Here is a 25,725-nt window from a genome sequence, read left to right as displayed (position 1 = left end):
ACTTGAATCACTTCCTCTATCTCTCTCTTCAATATTATGTCAAGAACATGAATCTTTTCATGAGAATTCTCTACTTTAACATCACTTCCTTACTTTTCTAGCAAGATTAAATTTAAAAACATGATGAAACCTTGAAATTCATACCTTGTTCTCTTAATTTGAAGTCTTAGCTTGGTTTTCTCTCTCTTCTAATTCTGTCTTTCTTGAATCCAAATTGATAGTCATGTTCACCATAGTCTTCTTATCGTTTTTCCCTCTTGGTGGCTATGAAAATTCTTTTGATTTTTAGGTGAAAATGGTAAATTTTGATGGAAATGACCAAATTGCAAAATAAAAAAAACTCTTTTATTCAAGAACGATGGACATGAGCTTGAAAGAAAGATGAATCAATGTCCATCTTTTCTTTTTGTTTTCTTAACCATTAATTAAATAATAAAATATCTTATATTAAAATAATTTCAACCAGTCAGGATCTAACACCAATATTCGTAATCATAATGATGTTTCATGATAGTATCCTAATTGATTAATGACTATTTTACCCTCTAACATTCTCTACAATTCCTTCCTTGAATCATCATTTAATTTGGTAAAATAACGATTTAGTCTATATTTCTTCACTTATTTAATTTAGTCCTTACTCACCAATTTTGTGTCACAAGAAATTTGGTTATTTTCACATTTGGTCCTTTAACTTTCTCATATTTACATTTCAACCCCTTAAATTTTGAATAATTATTCTTGAGTCCCCAAACTTTTCACATCTGTATGATTTAGTCCATGCCTTAAATTAATATATATCACGAATTATTAATTAAACTTCCCTTGGCATCCATCAACCTTCTCTTTTATCAATTATATTCCTTATTTTACTTTACCGAAGAAGTCATTATGCACAATTTTCATTTTATTCTACTTTTATAACATAATGATTTTAGGGTTGTTATAATATGCAATCTTGGCTACTGCCTAAGCCTAAGGGCAACATGGTTTCTTCTACGTTGAAAGGAATTGTGAGAAATTTGAAAAATCTAAGAATGGAAAATATATAGGTGTTGAGAATTTTCATCGGAAGGTGTGTGACAGTGATCGCGCCCCAACGTGCGTGCGTCGATGCTTAAAAATATACAATTAGATATGTAAATGTAAAGTGCGATATCTATTAGCGAACATGTCAAATTGTAATATAGTTTACGTTTACAATGAAACACCGGGAACTATTTTAAGGATCGTACCGAAAGGATAACTAAATTGGAGAAAATTATTACTAAATTAATTATCTGAAAATAATTACTAATCTTGTTGAGTTATGAATTAGTAGTGCAAATTCCAAATTGGTTGAAAATAAAACTAAATTAAATTGAAATTAAACCTAGGTTAAACTCTTAGAAATTCCTATTCCTAGTTTCAATTATGCAAACTACTCAACCTAGAATCGATTGAATCACTAATTAATAATTAAGCTGATAACTACCCTTAATTGAATTATTTACCACTTTTAACTAGGAATACCCTTTTGGTCTCTTCTTCGCTAAGAGTTACTACCTAAGATACCATTTTGGTCTCACCTAGGCATATTGATACGCTTTCGGTCTCATTGCTTAGCATAAGTCTACTAAAGGCTTACCTAACGGGATACCCTTTCAGTCTCACTTGTCTAGATATTTTACCCGGGTCGTCAATCATAGTATACTAAGTTCTTTAGCAAACTTGAATAGATACTCAATTTTAGATAGTTCTTTACTTAATTGATTAATCAATTAACCAATTGGTTCATGCGATATGTATATAAAAGCGCAAGGTTATTCTACATAAACATTCAATTAAAAAAAATTAATGAAAGAGATATTCTTTTCTGGATTGATGGTGACAAGTCTTTTAAGAATAATTTTCCTAGACTTCTCTAGTTTGCTAAAGATGAATAAGCAAATGTTGTTGCTTATGTGGTGAATAATGGCTTTAAGGAGACTTGTTGAAGGGATAGCTCTATAAAGGAGTTGCAGATAGGAGAACTGAATTTGCTTGAAGTTCTTAAGAGTCTCATTAAAGATGTCGAACTTGTAACACCTCGATACTTGACCCGATCGTCAGGTCCGAGCTACAGGCTGCTACATTCGTTGTCGGAGCAACTACGATAGTTTATAATCTATTTGATATTATTAAACATTCAAATATGGATAACACATGTGTATAATATGATCAATAATCATTTTCAAGTTTTACACGAGCTTATGAAAGCTCTTTTGCTAACTCGAGATCGAAATAGGATCAAATTGCAAAGGTTACAAAATTTTGGGTTGACATCATGACTTTGGGGGTTTCTTGTCGCTACATAACTTATTGACTAGGTCTCGTCGTGATGACAAAGGCTCGATCTTTTGACGTGACCATCTATTTTGAGAATGGCCAAAATGGTACCAATTTACATTACCTAAAAGTCTTTTCCATCAACACTAATTTCCATTTCAACCAAAAAACATACATTTCCAACATGTTCTATCAATCATATGATCATTTGTAATCCATAATTATTCAATTTCATATTTGACAACTATGCAACTTCAAAGCATTACCAATTGGACATATACTATTAAATATGAACACAAGTATTTCAACTACCCATATAGAACATCTATTTTCCAATTTCATCTATACAAACCAACCATTAACCATTTCTAGCTCATCAATCTAAGTCCTAAAATGACTTGATCAAGTATTAAGCAAAACCAACCCAACTTAGGTACATGCCATATAACGAACAAAAAGAAACTTTGCAAACATTGGTGAGTCGGGGATTTTTGATTGGATGCTGGAATCATTTCTCGAGACCTACGTACGGGAAAAACAAATTGTACCCTAAGCAATAGAGCTCAATGGTATTTCCATGATTCAATAAAATATAATGCCCGTTAAATCAATTACATACATTCAATTCAAATATCATTTTCACCCAACTAATATGCCATTCATATCAATTCTCAATCAATATGGCAATTAGCATATGTAATCAAAAGGACCAATTATACTATATGAATCAATTTATACATGTTTCAAGTAACCAATCTAAAAATTATACCATACTAAGCATAATTGATTTTCATCTTTCTATTCAATTCATAACATTCGGTCATATTAACATACTATTTCCGAATCATAAAAATACAAATCGAGTTTCCACGTCACTCGTTGTCAGCTTTCACCTTTCCTTTCCCTCTTGACGTCAACTTTAGATGTGAATAATAATTCAAAAAATTCCATCCAAATTACTGTCAAATACAAAGCCAAACATAATTTGTAATTTATTCAATTTAGTCCCTAAACCAGAGACAATCATAATTTTTTATTTAGAGCTTCGAATTAAAATCTAATTTCACACATATTCATTAGGGACCTCCTACTTTCTATTCCTACTGAAATTTCATAACATTTTTTCATTTTATTCGATCTAGTCCCTAATGTACGAAACTAACAATTAAGCTTTATAATTCAGTCATTTTCATAATCTAAGCTTAATTTCTATCAATTCACACCAATTTCATATATTTTTAAACAATGGAAACTTCCAAAAACTTTAATTATTTTACAAATGCGTAAATGAGCTACCTAAATTAAGCTCCCATAACCTAAAATCTATAAAAGTTACAAGAAAAGGACTTGAATTTCATACCTAAATCAATGGCCAAATGCTTGAAGGACTTTGAAGCTTTCTTAAGTTTTCTATTAATGGTGGACGGTAGAAGAAATGAGAAAGATGGTGAATTTTCTACTAACTTTCTCTTTTGTACTATAGTTAACAATTAATTAATCTTAATTAATTTAATTAAACTTTGTTTAATTAACTTTTAATCACAATTAGTGGAAGATGCCATCGTTATCATGTGTATTGTGATTTTTTTTGTATCCTCCATGTTTGTTTTAAAGTTCATGTTCAGGGTAAATGGTATCCTCTTGATAAGCTATAAAAGTAATATATTTTTAATCTCATTCTTGATGCGTTTTTGGATGATTTATTATGTACATTAGTGAGTTTGGTGCTCCTAATCCTTTAAATTCATGCCTCTATACTTAAGTGAGCATAGGGGAGCGAAAAGAGCGAAAAACAGGACAAAATCAGACAAAAAGAGTTATTTTCAGGATCTACGCGGCCTGGGCATTTCCACACGGGCTGGCCACACACCCTTATGCCAGCCTGTGTCGATTTCGCACCTTATTTTTCTTTTACGCGGAAAAACCCAATTTTTAGGGTTTTTTCGCATTTTAAAGTTTATAAATACATACTAGAAGAGGAACTAAAGGAGCATGCAGAGAAGAGCAAAGAAATTACTCGAAGAACACCGTCAGATTCAACTCAGAAGCAGATCTCCTTCAAGATTGAAGATCTCCATTCAATTTCCTTTGAAGTTTTATTGGGTTTCTTTATGTCTTGTTGTTATTCTAATTTTGAGATGTTTCCATCCCATATTATGAACTAAATTCCCTAGATACCTAAGGAAGATGAAACCTATGATGAATCTTATTATTTGATTTTCAATTTACATGATAAATACTTGATTTCTTGTTCTCAATTATGTATGCTTATTTCATATTTTGATATTTTTAGGATATTGATTTATGTTTAATGTGCTTATTTGAGTGGAGCAAAAGTTTCTGTTTAAGAGTAGATCTAGCATAATTGAGCAGAGTTGCATGGAAACCTAGAAATAGGATGTCATAAATCTATCGGATTAGAGTCAAATCTAATAGGGGAATCCATAGATCAAGTTAATGCAACAATAGGGTTTGTAATTAGAAAAAGATTTCAATCAATCAACTTAGAGTCAGTTGTTCTTACTCTCGAAAGAGATATTAACATAATTTAGGGATTTCTACGCATCAAGGCACAAGTGAATAAATCGTTTAAATCATATTCAGAATAATAGGTGAAGTCTAGGTGGATTCTTTCTTGGGTATTGTCTATCTCATTGGTTTAATTCGATTATTTTCCTAATTCATTCTCTGTTGCGTTCTTAGTAATTAGTTTAGTTAATTTTAGATTAAAAACAATCCCTTCAATTTATAGGCTAAATAATAGAAAAATGTAATTACTAGTACTTTTAGTCCTCGTGGATACGATATTCCCGACTTACCATAGCTATACTATTGTTCGATAGGTGCGCTTGCCTTTGTCGTAATTATAGTTAGTTTAGTGATCATCACCTCTCTCAACTAGGGATGGAAAAACTCGAACTGCCCAATGAATTTTGAACCAATCAGCTCTATATGGAGCATTTTTTTAAAAGTGGATGCAATGTAGGGCAGGGCGGATTTTTTCTTTTGGATAGTGGGATTGGAGCAATTATAGTAATTGCTTGCCTTGCCCTGACACTTTCCATTGTATGAAATCATCATTTTATCCTTATATATATAAACTATTAAAATGGTAAAAATGTAATAATGCAATATAAAAATCATATAATCTATTGATAAACTATAAAAGTAACATATTTTTAATCCCATTCTTGACACCTTTTTGGTTGATTTATTATGAAAATTAGTGGATTTGATGCTCCTAATCCTTTAAATTTATGTTTCTATACTTAGGTGAGCATAAGGAAGTGAAAGGAGCGAAAAATGGGCTAAAATTAAACAAAAAGAGCTATTTTTTGAAACCACATGACCTAGACATTTCCACACGAGCTGGGCACATGCCCGTGTGAGTCACTCAGGCTAGCCACACGCCCATGTGCCAACCCTTGTCAATATCGCTCCCTGTTTCCCGAACACGCTGAAAAATTCAATTTCTATGCTTTCTGAGCATTCTAAAGTCTATAAATACACACTAGAAGAGGACTTAAGAGAGCACGCAGAGAAGAACGAATAAAAGACTCAGAGAACGCCATCGGATTCATTTCAGAAGTGGAACTCCTTCAAGATTGAAGATCTCCATTCAATTTCTTTAGAAGTTTTATTGGGTTTCTTTATGTCTTGTTGTTTTCCTAACTTTGAGATGATGTTATTCCAAATTATGTACTAAATTCCCTATGTAATGCCCCTAATCCGAATCCATCACCGGAATAGAGTTACAGAGCATTACCGGAGTTACCGGTTCGTTTATCAGATATTTCATTAATTCGATATCTTTTCTTTTCCACGTTCAAGTCTCGTATTCAAGTCATCCGGATCTTATAAAGAAATTTGATCGTCGTTTTCATTTATTTCATGTTATAATACATTCAACTAATGCTCTAAACAAAATTATCATTTTACCCCTAAACTTTTAATTAATGACGATTTCATCCTTAGGTTAAAATAAAATAAAATTATTGCAATTTAATCCTTATTTCCAGCCGTTATTCTCACACAATTTGATAACAACCTATGAATTCTATAAAATGTCAGAATTTTCCATAATTTCAACACTTTTCAATTTAATCCTTAAAACATGTTTTTCCCTGATCCTGAGCTAAATTAATAATTTCATTCAATTTTGTAATTTAAATAATAAAATAATCCATTTCATACAAATTGGTCATTTCTAACATTTTTTTTACAAAATTACCCATAAAATTTTACTTTTATTCAATTTAGTCCATGAGCCTAAAACATACAAATTAGCCATGCTAGCTGAATATTCATACATATTTTCCTCCTCCTCCTCTCCATTCCACATCCTTAATTTATATAACATGCAACAAGTAACATTATCAATAATTTCACTATTTACTTATGTATATTCAAAACTGTCCATTTGCGTCATAGTCACTAAATTATTTATATATTAAGCTACAGAACTCAAAATTAAGATCCGCTAATTTTTCCTGAAACTAGACTTACTTATCTTATTACCATAAAATTTTCAGAATTTTTGGTTTAGCCAATAAGTACAGTTTATTCTTTAAAGTTGCCTCTGTTCTGCTGTCTGACAGTTCCGACCCTTCTTCACTAAGAATTAATTATCTCATCGTAAGAGATTCGGATGATGTTCCCGCTTATTTCTATTGAAAATAAACTCTTTAAGGATTTTAAAAATATAAATTTAATACCTTAATTATTTTTCTCCAATTTTTGATGATTTTCCAAAGTCAGAACAGGGGAACCCGAAATCATTCTGACATTGTCTCACAAAACTTATTATATCTCATGATTTACAATTCCATTGCTTACACCGTTTCTTCTATAAGAAACTAGACTCAATAAGCTTTAATTTCATATTTTATTCATCCTCTAATTAGATTTATATAATTTTTTGAGATTTTTCAAAGTTAGACTATTGCTGCTGTCCAAAACTGTTTTAGTGCAAAATGTTGATTTTCATTTTGCCCCAAATTTCACAGTTCATACAATTCAGTCCTTACTTAATTAACCCCTCAATTAAACTAATTTTCTCAATTAATACTTTTCCTAGACATTATAAGTTATTTCATAACTACTGAAATTCAGAATTTCCACATAAAACTCTAGCTTCAAACTCTTTTACAATTTAGGTCTCAAACATTCACTTTCTATTCAATTCTTTCAATAAAATCAGCATATAAACAATTTAAAGCTCTAATTCTATGTCAAATCATCATATACTTCCAGCACATATTCATAGAAACTTTCAATTTCTTTCATAGAATCAAGAACTAATGAATTCAACAAATGGACCTAGTTGTAAAAGTCACAAAAACACAAAAAATTCAAGAAATAATCAAGAATTGAACTTACTTGCAGTAAAAATATGAAAAACCAGCTTAAGGAACTCTTCCATGGTGTTTTTGCTGATGAGAATGCAGAAAAATAAAGAGAAATCTAGATAATTCCACTTTAGTCCTAGCTTTATTAAGTAAATTTTACAATTTTCCAATTTTGCCCTTAATTCCCCTTATTTTCTTGGTGATTTCATGCTCTTGCCGTCCAGCCCAAATATACATTGGGTCTATTTGCCTTTTAAACCCTCTTTCTTTTATCATTTAAGCTATTTAATCATTTCCCACAATTTTGCATTTGATACAATTTAGTCCTTTTTGTTCAATTAGCTATCAGTACTTTAAAATTTCTTGACGAAACTTTAATACTAACTTATTAACACTCCATAAATATTTATAAAAATATTTATGGCTCGATTTAAAATTCTCGAGGTCTCGATGCCTCGTTCTCAATTTTAATTATTTTAATATATATATATATATATATATATATCTATTTTTAGTACATTTCACTATTTCAAAATTTTTCCTAACTTCACATTTAACTTATACTCACTAAATTAATAATATTTCCTACTCATTTGTCGGATTTAGTGATCTCGAATCACTGTTCCGACACCACTAAAAATTAGGTTGTTACACCCTAGATACCTAAGGAAGATGAAACCTATATGAATCTTATTATGATTTCTGAATTACATGATAAATATTTGATTCTTGTTCTCAATTATGTATGTTTATTTAATGTTTTAATATTTTCAGGATATTAATCCATGCCTAATGTGCTTATTTCAGTGGAGCAAAAGTCCTTGTTTAAGAGTAGATCTAGCATAATTGAGTGGAGTTGCATGCAATCCTAGAAATAGGATGGCATAAATCCACCGGATTAGAGTCAAATCTAATAGGGTAATCCATAGATCGAGTTAATGCAACAATAGGGGTTTTAACTAGAAAGAAATTTCAATTAATCAACCTAGAGTCAGTTGTTCTTATTCTCGAAAGAGATATTAACATAATTTAGGGATTTCTACGGATCAAGGCGCAAGTGAATAAATCGTTTAATTCAGATTCTGAATAATAAGTGAAGTCTAGGTGGATTCTTTCCTGGGTATTGTCCATCTTATTGGTTTATTCGATTATTTTCTTAATTCATTCTTTGTTGCATTCTTAGTAATTAGTTTAGCTAATTTTAGATTACAAAAAATTCCTTCAATTTATCGGCTAGATAATAGAAAAATAGTAAGTACTAGTACTTTTAGTCCTCGTGGATACAATATTCCCAACTCACCATAGCTATACTATTATTCGATAGGTGCGCTTGCCTTTTGTCGTAATTTTAGTTAGTTTAGTGACCATCATCTATGTTTAAATATTTTTTTTAAAGAATTATGTTTAAATATTTGATTTTAAAAATATTGAAAATATTAAAAATAAGTAGCAAAAATTAAATTGAAGTAGAGTAGGATAGGGAATGAATGGATGCATCCAACATTTTTGGAAGTTGTAGTGGTTTTCAAGATCATGCTCCATAGTGGAGTAGGACGGGTGGTGGAGTAAAGTGTGCCAACTATGGAGCGGTGGTGATTTTAGCAATATGTGTGCCGCTTCTCGCTACATTATCATTCCTACTCTCGACAATGTTGTCTCTAAGGTTCGAACTTACTTTCTCTTATTGAGAATACAATGTGCATTACTGTTGCGCTTTAACACTTAGTATTTATATTGTGGTTTTGGCATGTAGCATTGCATCTTTTTGCATTTTCTCTTTTCATAAAATTATTCATTTTTGCTAAGAAAAAAAATAAAACAAACAGATGTAAAAAATAAAAACATACAGTTAATATAATAAAATTTAATTATTCATTTGCGTTGTATTTATAATTAAAAATATAAGATAAAATGCATAATAATAATTCTTTATACTACAATGAATCTTTCTACAAGCGCCAACTATATGCAAAAATACTCTTAAAAAAAATTAAGTTCTGACCTTCATACTGAATTCTGTTATATGTATTAATATATAGTTGATATTAGTAAATAAACTTAACCACCCTCTTAATTAATTCAGTTATATGGATGGATTTTGTGTCCCCAAATACAAGTGTGAAGTGCCTCCAATTGGTGAGCCACTTAGACAAAATCATATTTTTATAAGATGTACTGCTTTAATTAATCGGACAATGTTACAGTTGTACCAACCATTATATTTATTGATATTTTACTAAAGACATGCATGCATGTCACTTGGCAATTATTTTGCTTCTCTTGCCTTATGGATATAAATATTTCATTAAACAATATTATTAAGTCACTAGACATGGGACGTTCATGTATGTATATATATATATTGATCTTATATTTTTGTTTTTGGCTTCGGCTGGAATGAATTCGGCTTTGGACAGTTTTTTAACCCTTCCAATTAGTATTTAATAATAAAATATAAGCTTAAATTTGACAATTTTTTAATTTAGTATTTAACTCTTTTTTTTTAATTTAACACCTCAATTTGACAAATGTAATATAAGTTACTCCAGTATACTAATAAGATTATGGATGTAACCAATATATGCCTGATATATGGCATATGACATAGAAATTACATAGCTATTTTTGTTTTGTTGAGGCAAGTTTTCAAAACGGTAGCGGTAGTGGCTACTATGACTAGCACTTTGATTGACTCTATTTCTTTCCATGTTCGGAGTTAACAAATTTTAAAATAAAATCTTTGGGTTGAAAACGATGCTGATACTGGGGATGTATGAAAGTTTATCTACGAATATCAATCCATTCGAAGCAACTTATTTTGAAGATTAGACTGGATCATATTGAGATATCAAATCCTTTGAATTATGGAAGCTGGATTGAGACAAGTTTTGAAGGCATATTTCCAACAGTCGAATTTATCTTAGTCTTTATTATTATATTGAATTTTGTTATTTCAACTAATGTTATTAAGGGATTTGAGTGTAATTGGTCTAGTATGTTAGTAAGTCTTCAAACATGAATATAGTATTTCTTATTTAGGTTTGTGGCATGAGAAGCTTAGTCACTTTCATTACAAAGGACTTCAAAGATTGGTTCGATATGATGCTGTGAGGGGAATCCGAAAACTGAGTGATGTCATTCTTAAAGTCTGTAGTAGATGCTTGAAAGGAAAGAAACACAGGTAGATTCATCAACAATTTATGAATGAAATAAGACAAACCATTATGATGATTAGAAGAATTAGAAGTGACTATAGACGTGAGTTTGAGAATTAAGATTTTTCCAATTTCTATGATGAGGCAGGGATCAAACATGAATTTTCCACTTCCAAGACACCACAACAAAATGGATTTGCAGAAAGCCAGAATCGCACCATACATGAGATGACACGAGTGACGTTCAACGAGAGTTGCTCATTGGTTTTGGGTTGAGGATGTGAACATTGCGACCTATGTGATTAACAAGGTTCTTATCCGACCAAAGGCTCATATGACACCTTACGAGATGTGAAAAGGGAGAAAGCCAAATGTTAAGTATTTCCATGTGTTCGGAAGTACCTGCTACATCTTGAAGGATCGTGAATATCAGAGGAAGTTTGATTCAAAGACTGATGAAGGGTTCTTTTTGGGATATTCGAGTAATAGCAAGGCTTTTTGAGCTTATAATAAAAGAACTTAGAAGGTTATGAAATCTTTCAATGTTGTGGTGAATGATGACGGAGCTGGTGAAGAAAAAAAAAGATAAAGTTGTTGAAGAATCACTTGCAGTGCTAGTTGTAGTGGCCACCTGTTGAAGTGGCCACTACACATGGCATTGAGAATGTTCCTAATAAACATCATGTTGAAACACATGAAATTGAAGTTGCTGATATAATTGATGATCAAAATGAAGATGTTGAGCTACCTTAACCTCTTTCCAAGGTCAGAATGAATCATTCAGTTGATGACATCATTGGAGATATCAATGATGGGATTCAAACCAGAGGGAAGACCAAGGCAAAACTATTGAGATATGATGAGACTTTCCTTCTATACATCTCAGATATAACCTAAACATGTTGAAGATGACTTTGAGGATGCAGATTGATTCAAGCTATGTAGCAGAAGCTTTAACAGTTCGAAAGGAACAAAGTTTGACAACTTGTGCCAAGGCCTACTAATTGGAGCATCATTGGCACAAAGTGGATTTTCGAGAATAAACTGATGAAAATGAGAATATTACACGCAACAAAGCAAGATTTGGTGTCTAGCGATACACTAAAGTTGAAGGGATAGATTTCAATGAGATCTTTACACTTATTGCAAGACTTGAAGCCATCAGAATCAAAATGTTACTTGTTATAACCATTTATCTTAACATCAAATTGTACCATATGTTTATTAAGAATTCCGTTCTCAATGGTTTTTGAATGGGGAGGTTTATGTGGCTCAACCAAAAGGCTTTTGAAGGCCCAAACTGTTTAGACTATGTATACAAGCTGAGTAAGCTGAGTGAGGTTATTATACAAGAGTATGATAAGGCTTCAATTACTTTTTGTATTGACGTTAAAGATAGTGAATTTACTAACTGAGTTAGACTCTAAAAATGTAGGAAAACTAAATTATGTAAATAACCTTCGTGTGTTCATGTTTTTGTTGTTGTTGTCAAAGTACAACTTCAGTAAGCACTACAACTAGTACTTCCATTCATGTATTTTGTTGTTCTAGAAAATTTATCACTTGTCCGTTTCAATATATTTTTTAAATTACCTATTACTTTTATTTTAAATTGATATAACATATTTTATTTTAGGTCTAGAAAAACATTTATTTAGCACTTTCTCTGCTCTCTTAAAAAAATTCTCATTAAAATTTTTTAACTCAAAAGCTTCATTTCCTTCTCATTAAAATTCTCATTAAATGAATATAAGAAGTTAAAAATAATTAAAAATTTTAAAAAATAAAAACTTTCATGTATTTTTAGATGTATTCAGTTTACATTGAATTTTGTATTGTTTGGTTCGATTCAATTCAGGTTAGTGTTATCACCCAAACCACTCAATTCGATTTGGGTTCAATTGTTTCATATGAAACCTATTTTATCCAAATCAAATATAATAAAAAACAATATATGTTTAAAAGAATTGTCCTAATAGAATAATAAATTGACAATTTCAATATGTTATTTTATTTTATAAATATTAGTTTAAGTTTATTTCTATGTTTTAATAGCATAGAGTAGCAAGGTAGGTTATGCTTGATCTGAATTGAGCTTTAAAATATTTTTGGGTATGGAGGTAAGATCTTATCCAAATACCCCATCCCACTCTCACTAATTAATTTTATGTAACTTTTATAATGTTTTTCATAAATCATATAATTTGTTTTATCATGCATATCATAACTAAAATATGGGAAGGAATTTTATTTTATGTCGTATATTGGCTAAGTGGCAATCCTTATATACCAAAAACCATTTTTTTTTACAATAAAGAAATTGCTAACAATCAACATTGACATTCCACTTATTTGAGCTGAAACTTTGTTAATATAACATTTTCCTTGGTAATGCACATATATAGAGAAAAAAAGAGGTTTATTTTACGAATTTGAAAATGGATGGCGAGTGACTAATAAGTAAAAATTTGACATGTGCCACAAATAGCGAATATAGCAGTTGATGCTATGACTAAGGTGACAATCATTTTATTTTTTCGCTCACTTTTGATAGTGTAAAATATTGTGTTATGTGATGAATGCCAGAAAACTTGATCTTTTATTTCCTGATTGAGCTCAACTTCTTTTATAATTAAAAAAAGAACAGCTCATTTTAGACAAGAGACTAGAGATCACAATATCACAATCTCTTGCAAACGGGTGAAATAAATTAAATTAATAGTTGGCATTTACCCTTAATTTAAGGTCTTATAATCTCCTCGACAATTATATAAATCCAAAAAAATTCGCATATTATCTTCCTTCTTCATGTCTTGCACGTCCCAGGAAAATGCCCCCACCGTACTCATACTGCAGATTATTATATATGTTTATATATTTATTATAACACAGATCAGTTTTGCAACGAAAATTTAATTCAAAGAAAGGAGAACAATGGGTCGATCACATTCAAGATCCCCAACAATGAGTCTTGGCCTGTCAGTGGCTCGAGTTCGTGTCAACTCACCGTCTCTCAGGCGAAAATCAGCCTCTAATTTTATAGAAAACGATCAGGAAGTCGAGTTCTTAGGTAATAAATCAGAGGCTACCAACTTTATGATCAACATCGAGGCTTCCGGAACTGATTACGACGGTGGCGATGGCTGTGGCAATAAAGTCATGGTGGTGGTTGAGTCAACCCTGGAAGCTAAGGGAGCTCTTGACTGGGCATTATCTCACACTATTCAAACCGAGGACACCATTATTCTTCTGCATGTCGCCAAACCCAGAAAAAGAGGTCAGTCAGTCATTCATTCATATATATGTATATATATTCGTTATATTAGGTGCTTGACATTGAAGTTTTGATTTGCAGAGTCGTCTAAAAGGAAGCGAAATCCAAGAGTTGAGGAACTGCTTCACTCAATGAAAAATACGTGTCAAATGAAAAAGTCAGGGGTAAGAACTGCAACTTCGTGCTAAAAGTAATAGAGGTTTCTGATTTAAATTGCATTTTACTTTATTTATTAAAAAAAATAAATTAATTTCTATTTATTAAATTAAAAAGAAAATTAGTCATTTATGTTAAAAATTATCTATTTGTACAGTTAAAAATTAGCGTACATGACGAAATAATCAAACAACAACACGTGGTGTGTTACATGAACATTATACTAATGTACAAAGACAGATTTTTAACAGTAAAAATAGATGATATTTTTAATAGAAGAACCAATTTGCGTATAATGATTAATTTACCTATTTTTTAAGTAGAAAGAACAAAATATAATCTAACTCTTATTATAATGAATTCCGTGATATTTTTATTGCAACTTCATTTGTTTTTATTGATTATGGGGACAGCTAAGTTTAATGTTTTTAAAAGTATATGATATGGTTTTAATATATGGTGATGGTTTGAAATGACTGATTAATTGCAGGTCCAAGTTGAGGTGGCCAAAGTTGAAGGAAAGGGGAAAGGTTCAATAATAGTGGAGGCAGCCAAAGAACATCAAGTGTCGCTTTTGGTGTTGGGACAGAGGAAGAAATCAATAATCTGGCAGTTAATGAGGAGGTTGGTGGCAAAGAGAGGTGGCGCTAACGGCGGTGGGATTGTGGATTACTGTATTCAAAATGCTTCGTGCATGACAATCGCCGTGAGGAGGAAGAGCAACCAGCTTGGTGGCTACTTGATTACCACAAAGCGTCACAAAAATTTTTGGCTTTTAGCTTGAAAATATATTTAACCGTTGTATATTAACTTTTAATTAATTTGGTGTTATGAGTTAACTGTATATCAATTTAATTAGATAATAATTAAAATAATGATTATTTTACAAAGCAAATTATATTATTTTGAGAGTTTTTCCTTTACGTTTTTTAATATGTTCCATATAAAAAATAAAAAGATTAAAATCTACCATAGATCTCTACCCTCTTCATAAATTTGATATTCAATTCTTAAGCTTTTATTTTTAGGAATTTAGTAATTTTACTTTTCAATTTCAAAATTCAAATCCAATTATTACTATTATTAAAATTTTCTTTGTTAAATTTGTTGGGGCGACATTTTAAAATTAAAAAAAAAACACACACACATTTGGTAGCAATGTATGTAACAGCCCGATTTTAAGCCTAGTCGGAACAGTGGTTTCGGGACCCCAAATCCGATGAGAAAAATTTATTTTTATTATATTTTTATGATCTACAGGTTCACGGAATGATTTCGTGAAAATTTCATTCGAAAATTTCGACATTTGAGCGCTCAATTTAGTCAAAAGGACTAAATCGTAAAAAGTGCAAAACTTGAATTCTAGAAGCTAGAGGTGTCTAATTGCTATGAAATTTTAAATTGGAGTCCTTAAATGGTAATTAGACCATTGGTTAATTTGTTGGACAAAAATGGACATGAAATAGGTGAAATAGAATATTTTTAAGTTAGGAGTATTTTGGCCATTTAGTAATTAAAATGAATTAAAAACAATATTAAAAGCTAATTTTTGTCCATCTTCAAACCCATGGCCGAATTTCACAAGAGGTAACCACGTCTAGGGTTTTTCAAGCTTCCAAGCTCGATTGTAAGTCCATTCTAGCCCCATTTTTAATGATTTTCATATTTTTGAAATCCTCGTAACAAGATCTATCTATTTCTACCACTAATTTGAGATATAGTTAAAGTCTAGGGTTTTTACCCATGATGAATATGTGTGTATTTTGTGTTTAGTGGTAGAAAATGTATGTTTATGGTTAGAGAAACGACTTTTACTAGGTGATTTTCGGTGAAAATGCTTAAAAGGACTAATTTGTAAAAGTTATAAAATATGTCATAAAAGTGTGATTTAATGAAAAATTTGGATTTCTATAAGTATAAAAGAGGTTCGGATAGGCTTGGGAATCAAAGAAATTGAATAAATTTCATTTTTCAAGCTTAGGGGCAAAAATGTAAATATGTCAAACTATAGGGGAAAAAACGTAATTTTACCATAATATGATTTTTGGGTCACATTGAATGATGTGACTAATAAGTGAGCTAAATTTGATATTATAGATCAAGAAAAACGAGATTCGAGCCTAGAACGAGGGAAAAATAAGTATTTGACGGTTAGGTCCTTTTCACGTTTTTTGGTATCGAGGTAAGTTTGTATGTGAATAATGCAATGCTATATTTATTTTTTAAATTGCTTTAATATTATATGATTTATATGATTGATATTATAAGCAAGTTCAATAATGCCAAGATAACGAAGAAGTCCCGGTTGAACCTTAGGAATAGATAGGATACAAATGTCATGACATTAGGGTTATGTGTGATTTCATGTAAGACCACATTTGGGATATGGCATCGATATATGATTTCGTGTAAGACCATGTCTAGGACATGGCATCAATATGAGACATTGTGGAAGGCCATAGCTGGGCTATCGGCATCGATATGTGATGTCATATAAGACCATATCTGGGATATGGCATTGGCATCTTACTATGTATATGAGGTTTCCCAGGTATCCTTTAGTATTCCAACTGGTTCAACGGGTAATTCAAAGATTATGTCAAAAATATGAAAAGATATAATTGTGTTACGAGTTCGTACAGGTATGTACGTAAAGTTTATAAGCATTGGCTTCATGATATTATGAGTTCATGATCACTATGAAAGTGACCTTAAGTTAAACTTGTGAATAAGTATTTATGTTGATGATGTGTAAATTCATGGTAAATTCAGTTGAGAATCATGTGTTAGGCTTTTGAGCCATATCAAATTGAGAGATAAGATGTTTAGTTCACTTGATTTATGATTCATTGGATATGTGTAAAAATGAAATGATTTGTTAATGATTATTATGGTATGTTATATTGGAGAGGTTACGATCGTTTGGCAAATGTTAAGATGTATTAAATTATGCTTATAAATTGAAAGGGTTAAGCATTTTGATTGAGTAAGTTATGCCTATGAAGATTTAATGACGTTTATGTTGTGTTATGTTATGTTTGTTGTATGAAAAATGTATGACTATTGTTGCTTATTATTTGCATACGATCTTACTAAGCTTTGTTGCTTACTCCCCTTCCTTTCCCATATCTTATAGGGTTGTATGCTAGCTTGAGTTGGAGATCGACGGAGATGCTATCACACTATCAAGCTATCATGTTGGGTAAATGAAAGCAAACCCTTGAGTCTATGGCATGTATAGGGACTTAGTCATTTTGTGTATGTGCCATTATTATATGGCCAAATGTATTGGCTTGTAATGATTAAGGATTTGATTTGGTATGTAGCCACATAAGTTGGCTTATATTGGCTAATGAGTTTCAAGCATATTAATTACTCATATGCCTATGAAAATGTCATTGTGTGATGTGGTTTATAATGGTATGTTAATGAAATTAGACTAGATGATACATGTGGGAAGTTGTTATGTTGAAGGTGATTAGGTATATGTGGACTTAATAAAGTATGATGTTATGAGCATGTATATTAGGGTAAGGAAATGATATGTTTAAGTCTTTATTGTTGATGTATAGGTTAAATTGGCCAATGAATGGCATGTAAATATTCGATAATGACTAGCTATTGGAATGGCTAGTTATGGATATGCTTTGGTGTTTTGTATGTCTAAATGAAAGTTAACACAAAGAAACCATAAAAGAGTAAAATTAGCATTAAAATAGTTTTGGATAGCAGCAGTAGTATAACTTTGAAAAATCACCAAAAATTGTGAAAATCAAACTAGAGGTTGAATAAAAATTAAATTAAATCTCATTGAGTCTAGTTTTACATAGAAGAAATGGTGTAAGCAAAATAATTTCATTTTATGAGATATTTGAATTTTTTGGGGACAAGGTCAAAATGGTTTCGGGTTCCCCTGTTTCGAATTTGGAAAATCATTAAAATTTGAATAAAAATATTAAAGGGTTCAAATTTATATGTTAAATTCTTAATGAGTCTATTTTCAAAAGAAACAAATGGGAAAATCATCCGAATCTCATACTAAGAGATAATTAATTTTTATTGAAGAAAGGTCGAAACTGTTAAACAGCAGAACATGAATGAATTTGAAGAATTAACTGTACTTATTGGCTAAACCATAAATGCTAAAAATTTTATGGTAGGAAGATATTTGAGTCTAGTTTGGAAAAAATCAAGCGGATCTTAATTTAGAATTCTGTAGCTCAGGATATATATAATTTAGTGATTATGACTCAAGTGGATATTTTTATTATGAACAGTAAATAATTGTTTTGATATGTTTAAGCCTTGATTATGGTTGTGTTGGTAGCTTATAAGTGTGTGTGTTAGTGTGCAAATGAGGGTGGCAAATGTTTTGGTAAATAGCCATTTTCTTTGCCACATGGGCAGAGACACGGCCGTGTGTCTCAGCCGTGTGAGAGACACGGCCCCAGGACACGGGCGTGTGACCCCAAATTGTGTATGACGTCATATACAGAGAGTTACACAGGCTGAGGACATGGGCGTATCCAAGCCACAAGGGCGTGTAACCCCTGTTTTGATGAATTTTTTTTAAGTTTTCCAAAGTTTTCGTTTTAGTCCCGAACCACTTCCAATGCATATTTTGGGCCTCGTGGGCCCGTATAAGGGACGATATGCATATGTATGAATGGTTTTAAATTGAATGAAATTTTATGGTCTGGTTTTGTATGATTGGTTATGTTTAAGTCTGGTAATGCCTCGTACCCTGTTCCGGTGTCAAACACGGGTAAGGGGTGTTACAATGTAACTAAAAAAAATGTGGGAGAAGCCTCATGACATCCACAGAGATGGTCCATCGGGATAGTAAACACAAATTCTCTGGAAAGCCTTTGTGATGAATTCTTTGAAAAATTCGTATAGTGAATTTTGTAATGATCAAGTGGTGAGATGTTAGTTTGCCTTGCGTGAGATCTGGGTATGCTTGTGAGGTATCTTCTGATAGAATTTTCGACAGAGTAACCAACTATTGAATCCTCCTTAGTGATCTACCATGACAAGGAACTTGGGACATTCGGAATGTTGGTGATGAAAGTGTCCGCCAAACCTGGAATTTTCTTAGGTCCTACATTAATGTCATCTAGAATTTTATTGCATGTATTGAAATGTTGTGTTCTTCTAAGCAAGTATGATTGATTGGACTAACTTGAAGATACGATGTAACTGGTGTCCTAACAATCGATGAGTCCTGTAAAGGAATTTTCCAAGAGTAGTATCTGCTAGTATCATTCTGAGAAGCGTATTTAAATACAAACATCAAAGAAATCATGTAACGGGATTCGAAATATAGTGTAAAGTCTGAGATCTGCCAGTCAGGTGAAAGGAATATAAGTCAATTAAGTGCAAAGATTGACGTATAGTTATCTGTCAACTAAAAACAAAAAATGTATTTACTAATGTCTGAGAGGGAACTCAAACCCTTGATTGAAATAATCTATGTCTCCGTGAAAAGGTCAATATGAGTGAGACTCTCTAAATTCCTTGGAAACTTATATGTATGTTTTGGTTTGCAGGTCTGTGAGTTGTACCTAAACGCTAGGAGGGACCAAGCCAAGAATGTGCCATGATGGTAAACCTGGCTTAGTCCCTCAATTAAGTTAAAGACTTTTGTGTGTGGTGAATACTTTGGTATACTGTTAATATTAGGGTAAGCGAGACATTGGAGAAGGAAAATAATAACTTCCTTAATAGGATAAAAAATTTTGTACAAAAAGGAGTAAAGAAATTCAAATACAAGGAAGGCAGCAAAATCTTTAGTTTCCTTCTTCATCTGGCTGGTTTGATGGTTCGGTGGGGGTTTCTTTGGTTTGGGGGCGTTCTCCAAGGGCGTCTTTCAGATCCATCGAACCTTCTAAGTCCTTCTCTTCATCCTTTACTTTAGGCTTAGTGAGAATGAAGAATTTGGTTGATTGCTTCCATTCCCTTTGGGATTTTTCCTAGTTTTCTTGTAACACCCCTAATCCGTCTTCGTCGTCAGATTAGGGTTATGAATTATTACAAGTCAAAACAGGACAATTCACTTCATTTTAGAACAACTAAACAAATAATTTATAAACATATAACAAAAAAATCAATTTATGGTATAAATACACTTACGGGTCTTAAATCGAGCTTGTGGGGCCCAAAAAATAGTTTGAGAACAATTCAGGACTAATTTGAATCAAAAGAAAAAAATATGCAAAAATTCAAAAATTTTGGAAACAGAGGTCATACGGCCGTGGGGCCAGACCGTGTAACTAATACGGCCGTGGGGCTAGACCATGTAACTAACTGTGATAGTGTGAAAAATCCTACACCTAAAAATTAATAAGACACATGGCCATGTGGCCAAGCCATGTGGAATAGCTTAGGCCGTGTACACCTTAAAAAGCTTCTAAAATAAGACAAACTTTCATCCAACACTTAGGTTCCAAGCCAACGGAACCATTTCCGTACTTTAAAAACACATTTAAACAAGCCTAAAACATGTCAAAACAATCAACTTAAGTGTTTAACCAATGTGTCCTCATTGACACCACAATTCAATTATCAACCTTAATTCACTTGACACATCAACTAATTTGAATTCAAGTTCATAAGTTCCTATATAAAACTCTTGCCAAATTTATCATTTCTTCTTAATCATTCACATTCATTCATACCATGATTCAAACACTTAAATAAGGTTTATATCACATGACCAAAACAACTTTATATAAACATATTCACACCAAGATTAAATGCACATGCACAAGTAAGCTTATACCAAGCTTAAAACATAACATTTGTAATAAGTATCTAAACATATACAAAAACACCTATTACATGTCATATAACCCAAAATAAACATATCAAAATCTACCAAAATGTATCTAGATAGTGTGATCTTCAAGTTGATCCAATCGCCCGACTCCACAAAACGTTATCTACAAGGAACAAAAAAGAATACAAGTAATTTCACTAGAACTGAGGAAGTTCAACGGTTAAAACGATAAAGTTTACCGAATTAAATATAACAATTTTAATAATAAGATTAAAAGTCAGAGTCTTTTGTCAATCACAATCCACAACAGGTGAGTTTATATATAGACAAGTACGAAATCATTCACTATCAAGTCACAATGTTATCAGGAGATTCATGAATAATCGTTCAACAATTCAATAACAAGACATTTAACACAATAAACATTGCCCGATGAACGATATATGAATATGAGTACACAGTTATCCATTTGAAACACGCCAAATGCTCAAATGAGCCAATCCAACTGATAACACATCTCGGCACCAAATGTCTAGAGGCTAACATCCCTCCTATAACACGCCTCAGCACCAAGTGCCAAGACTGAAGACTTACATGCGCCCCCCAGTAACATGCTAGAAACACTGTAAATATAACACGATAGTCCGCAACAAATTCTGGACTTCGGTATATTCATTGAATAGGAAATAAACAAGAATTATCATCTCATCTCAAACCAATCCCGAATAGTGCACATTATAACTTATTAGCATGCCAACTGTACTCTATCGTACGTCATTCGGCTTAAGATTATTTTTTGTAAAACACATATCCAAGTAATTTATTATCTCAATTCATATTAATTTAACAATAAAACATTCATTTCAACATTCAATATTCAATACCTCATTCAATTTATATTAAAATAAACTGAACGAACTTACCAAAGCTAAACTGGAATAACGACAAAGATTCAGGAACTATTCAACTACTTTCCCTTTTCCTCAATTATCTACTTGTTCTTGATCTATAATATAGTTTATTTCAACTATTAACTTCAATTTCATATACTATTCAATGTAATACATATAACTTCCTATTTACAATTTTACACATTAGACCCTAAATATTTACATTTTATTCAATTTGGTCCTAAAGACCAAAATAAGCTTATTTCAGATAATTAAACTTTAAACTCGTTGAACCCAATTTTTAACCATTCTAAAATAGCCCTATAATTCTGAATTTATCAAAAAAAAAAACTTGTCTATTTTAATTTATCTTCAATTTAATCTCTAATCATGAAAATTACTAAAAATCACTTTACAAATTAGATCAAAATTATCATCAAGATTCAAGCTCAAGAACAGACATCAAGAATACTTCAAGAACATCAATGGTAATTTTTCTAAACTTTACAACTTCACAAATTAATCCCTAAACTAGTTAGATATTAATACAACGGTCACAAAAATATAAAAATTACAAGAAACGGGTAAGGATTGAGCTTACATGTATTCAAAAATAACAAACTAAACTCTCAAGCCTTATAGAAATGATGTTTCAGCCAACACTCAAGGAAAAATCAAGAAGATGACAACTCCTCCCTTATTTAGCTTTTATTTTATTAATATTATTTTATCCTTATTTTAATTAAAATTCCTTACGAAATTTACCTAATGCTATCCACTACCAATATTAAAGGTATATTTGCCATTATGCTTCCCCTCATTTAACTATTTAACCCTATTAACTAATTATACTCAATATTGATTAATTTTTACAACATTTATAATTTAATCATTTTTCTTTAATTAACTATCTAAACATTAAAATTACTAGACTAAAATTTAATACGATACTAATGACCTCGTAAATATTAAATAATTAATATTTATGGATTGACACGTTGGAATTTGTGATTCCAAAACTACTGTTCTGACACCATTGAAAAACAGGTTGTCACATTTCTCCTTCAGAATTATAAACATTAAAGTTCAGAGATTCTATGGAGACCTTTTGAAGACAATTAAAGTCCACCTAACTCAGATTTAAAGAGCTCATAGAAACTTGGGCATGGAGAACTAGATTAGACTTGAGTTTGGGCAAGGCCTCTGTCAGATTTTTCCTTGTGTCCTCCTAGTACTTTCTTTGAGCTTCCTTGTTTAGTACTGGGGAACCACGATGTAATCTTTGCATTCCCTTGTACATGCACTAGGTAGAAGATGTTCAATCTTGGATGGGCGAAAACTCAAGTAGGTACTCTATTTACAGTGGCTACAAGTGCCTTATGCTGTGGAATTTACATCATAATAATAACCCAAATACTATCTCGCCCACGGAAAATTCCTTTTACAAAGCTATGGCTATTATCTATGCCCCAAAAAGTAAAAATCACAGTGTGGAAATTCCACAAGAATTTTGTTCCTACATTTCATAATCTGTGCATAAAGAGGTTACTACTAATATGACATTCCCAAGATGCAATTCCTATCCGGAAGATGCAGCCCATGCCGTCCGTGATTGCCCTTCTATCAGCCTAGTTTAGGACCTGCTAGGTTTTCAAGTGACCGCAGCTCAAAACAACAATTCAATCACGAACTGGTTAAAAACAGAATTCAATAATAGGGGAATTATAACAATCCAAATTTCAACGCCATTGAAAATTTTAACTTTATGATCAAATTTATTCAATTAAGTTAATCAAAATTTTGAAAAGGATAATTGCGTGTTGGGCATGTAATGATATGGTCAAATTGTTAAGTGGAATTAGTTTAGTTAAGTTGCTAATTATAGTATAGGACTAAATCGTCAAATGGATTAAATAGAAGAAATTGAATGAACATAATTAAAAGGGGCTTAACATGTAATTTTATTAAGGACCTTAGAGTAATTAAACCCTTAATAATTTATACTAATAGTAAATGCAAATTATATATCATTTCCCACTATCTATTATTAAAGTTTAATAAAAATTGGATTAGTTAGTCAATTAAGTTTAACTAAGTTAAAAAGAAAAAGAAAATTATGTTAATTATGCTTATATATATATATGGGATAGTGGGATGAAAGAGAATGCCCATTTCTCTTCTTCCTCAATCAGTAGCAAAAACCAAAGAAAAGAAATCTTCTCTAAGCTTTACCCTTGTCGTTACTCCAAAGCATTGGTGAGTTTTCTTCTTAGAATTTCATTAGGATTTTGTTAAGGGGTAATAGATATTAAAGATCCATTAGTTAATTTAGTGAATTAGTAAGTTATTACATGAATTTCCATTGATGGAAGGCTTAAGAAAAATTAGGGTTAAAGACTCAAATTCATGCTAGTTTTAGTTAATATTATAGTTTAATGTATTAAAGTTGTAGTAAAAAAATAAACTAATATTGAATCAAGCTTAGACTATAAGGTTAAATTATGTGTAATTAAAGATTAACTTCTAAAAGATACAAATTGTGAGGATTGATAGTGAATAATGTAAAAGTTTCCTATATTAAATTTATGAAATCGGATTTAAAATCGATTGGGTAAATCGTAAGTTACAATCATTTTGGATATTAAGGCTTGTAGAGACTAAAATGAATAAAATACATACTTGGTAAATCGTAAGTTACAATCATTTTGGATATTAAGGCTTGTAGGGACTAAAATGAATAAAATACATTCATGTCTATAATTTTCTTATTGGTGTTTGAATTGTGTGATTAATTTATTTTCTATATTTGGATTTAATTTTATTGCTAAAAAAGACTTAAAATCATCTTGGTTAAAAGGAAAATCTAAAATCGTCAACGAATAGATACTCTAGTTTGTGCTTTCATAATTCGAGTTTATTAAATAATTATATGTATATGTTTGACTCATTAAATGGTTGAAAATGATATACTATCAATGTGATTGTATTTGAAAGGTATGTATATACTTGACTATATGATTTGCGATCATTTGGTAAATTGATAAGTATATGCTTGCTTGAAGATATATGATCTTTAATAATGAAATTTCCCAATTAACATTGTTGGATAAGGTCATAGTTGGCATGCTATAAGATTTGATTTGATTTGATAAGTAGAAAATTCAGTGCTATATGTGTATTGTTATAGTTCTCTAATTCCCTAAAGTTTGAGAACGTATCACCGGCTCAAATTCCCTAAGGGTACGAGCGTATTTTTGTAACAGCTCGATTTTGGGCCTAGTCAGAACAATGGTTTCGAAACCACTATTCTGAAACCGGAAAAATTAATTTAATATTATTTTATGTATGACGGCATGATTATAAAGGTGCATGAAAAATTTGGTGAATAAATTTTAGCGTTTGAGAGCTTAATTGCGAAAAATGACTAAATAGCTAAAGAGGCATAGGATAAAGAATTAGGCTTTAAAGGGTAAAAGTTCAATTTCACTTGATAGACATGCCAAATAGCTAGAGAGCCAAAATTTAAAGTCTTTAAAGGGCAAATAGACAGATCGCGTGATTCGTAACAAGTAATAAATATTTATAATGAAGATCAAGCCTAGACTAATTATTATCACGACGAAAAGGCAAGCGCACCTATCGAACAATAGTATAGTAATGGCAAGTCAAATATATCGTATCCAAGGGAACCAAAAGTACTAGTAATAACTATCTTTTTATTATTTAGCCTAGAAATAAAGAGGGGTTGCTTATTAAACTAATTAACTAAAATAATTAACTAATTAAACTAAAGTAAAGAGAAAATTTGGAAAAAGAC

General features: G+C 31.2%; 1 protein-coding gene across 1 annotated transcript; it reads left to right on the top strand.

Moving 5' to 3' along the window:
• The first annotated feature begins 13,629 nt into the window (after positions 1-13,629).
• On the top strand, positions 13,630-15,126 carry LOC107941255 (uncharacterized). Its single transcript, XM_016874811.2, has 3 exons — positions 13,630-14,087; positions 14,166-14,248; positions 14,731-15,126. Exons 1-3 carry the CDS (start codon positions 13,745-13,747, stop codon positions 15,022-15,024), a joined length of 720 nt encoding a protein of 239 aa, XP_016730300.1. The 5' UTR covers positions 13,630-13,744; the 3' UTR covers positions 15,025-15,126.
• The last annotated feature ends 10,599 nt before the right edge of the window (positions 15,127-25,725 follow it).

Source organism: Gossypium hirsutum, chromosome A07 (assembly GCF_007990345.1).
Source record: "Gossypium hirsutum isolate 1008001.06 chromosome A07, Gossypium_hirsutum_v2.1, whole genome shotgun sequence".
In the NCBI taxonomy this organism is placed as follows: Eukaryota; Viridiplantae; Streptophyta; class Magnoliopsida; order Malvales; family Malvaceae; genus Gossypium; species Gossypium hirsutum.
Note: the sequence above shows the minus strand (reverse complement) of the source record. Positions and strands in the feature narration are given on the sequence as shown.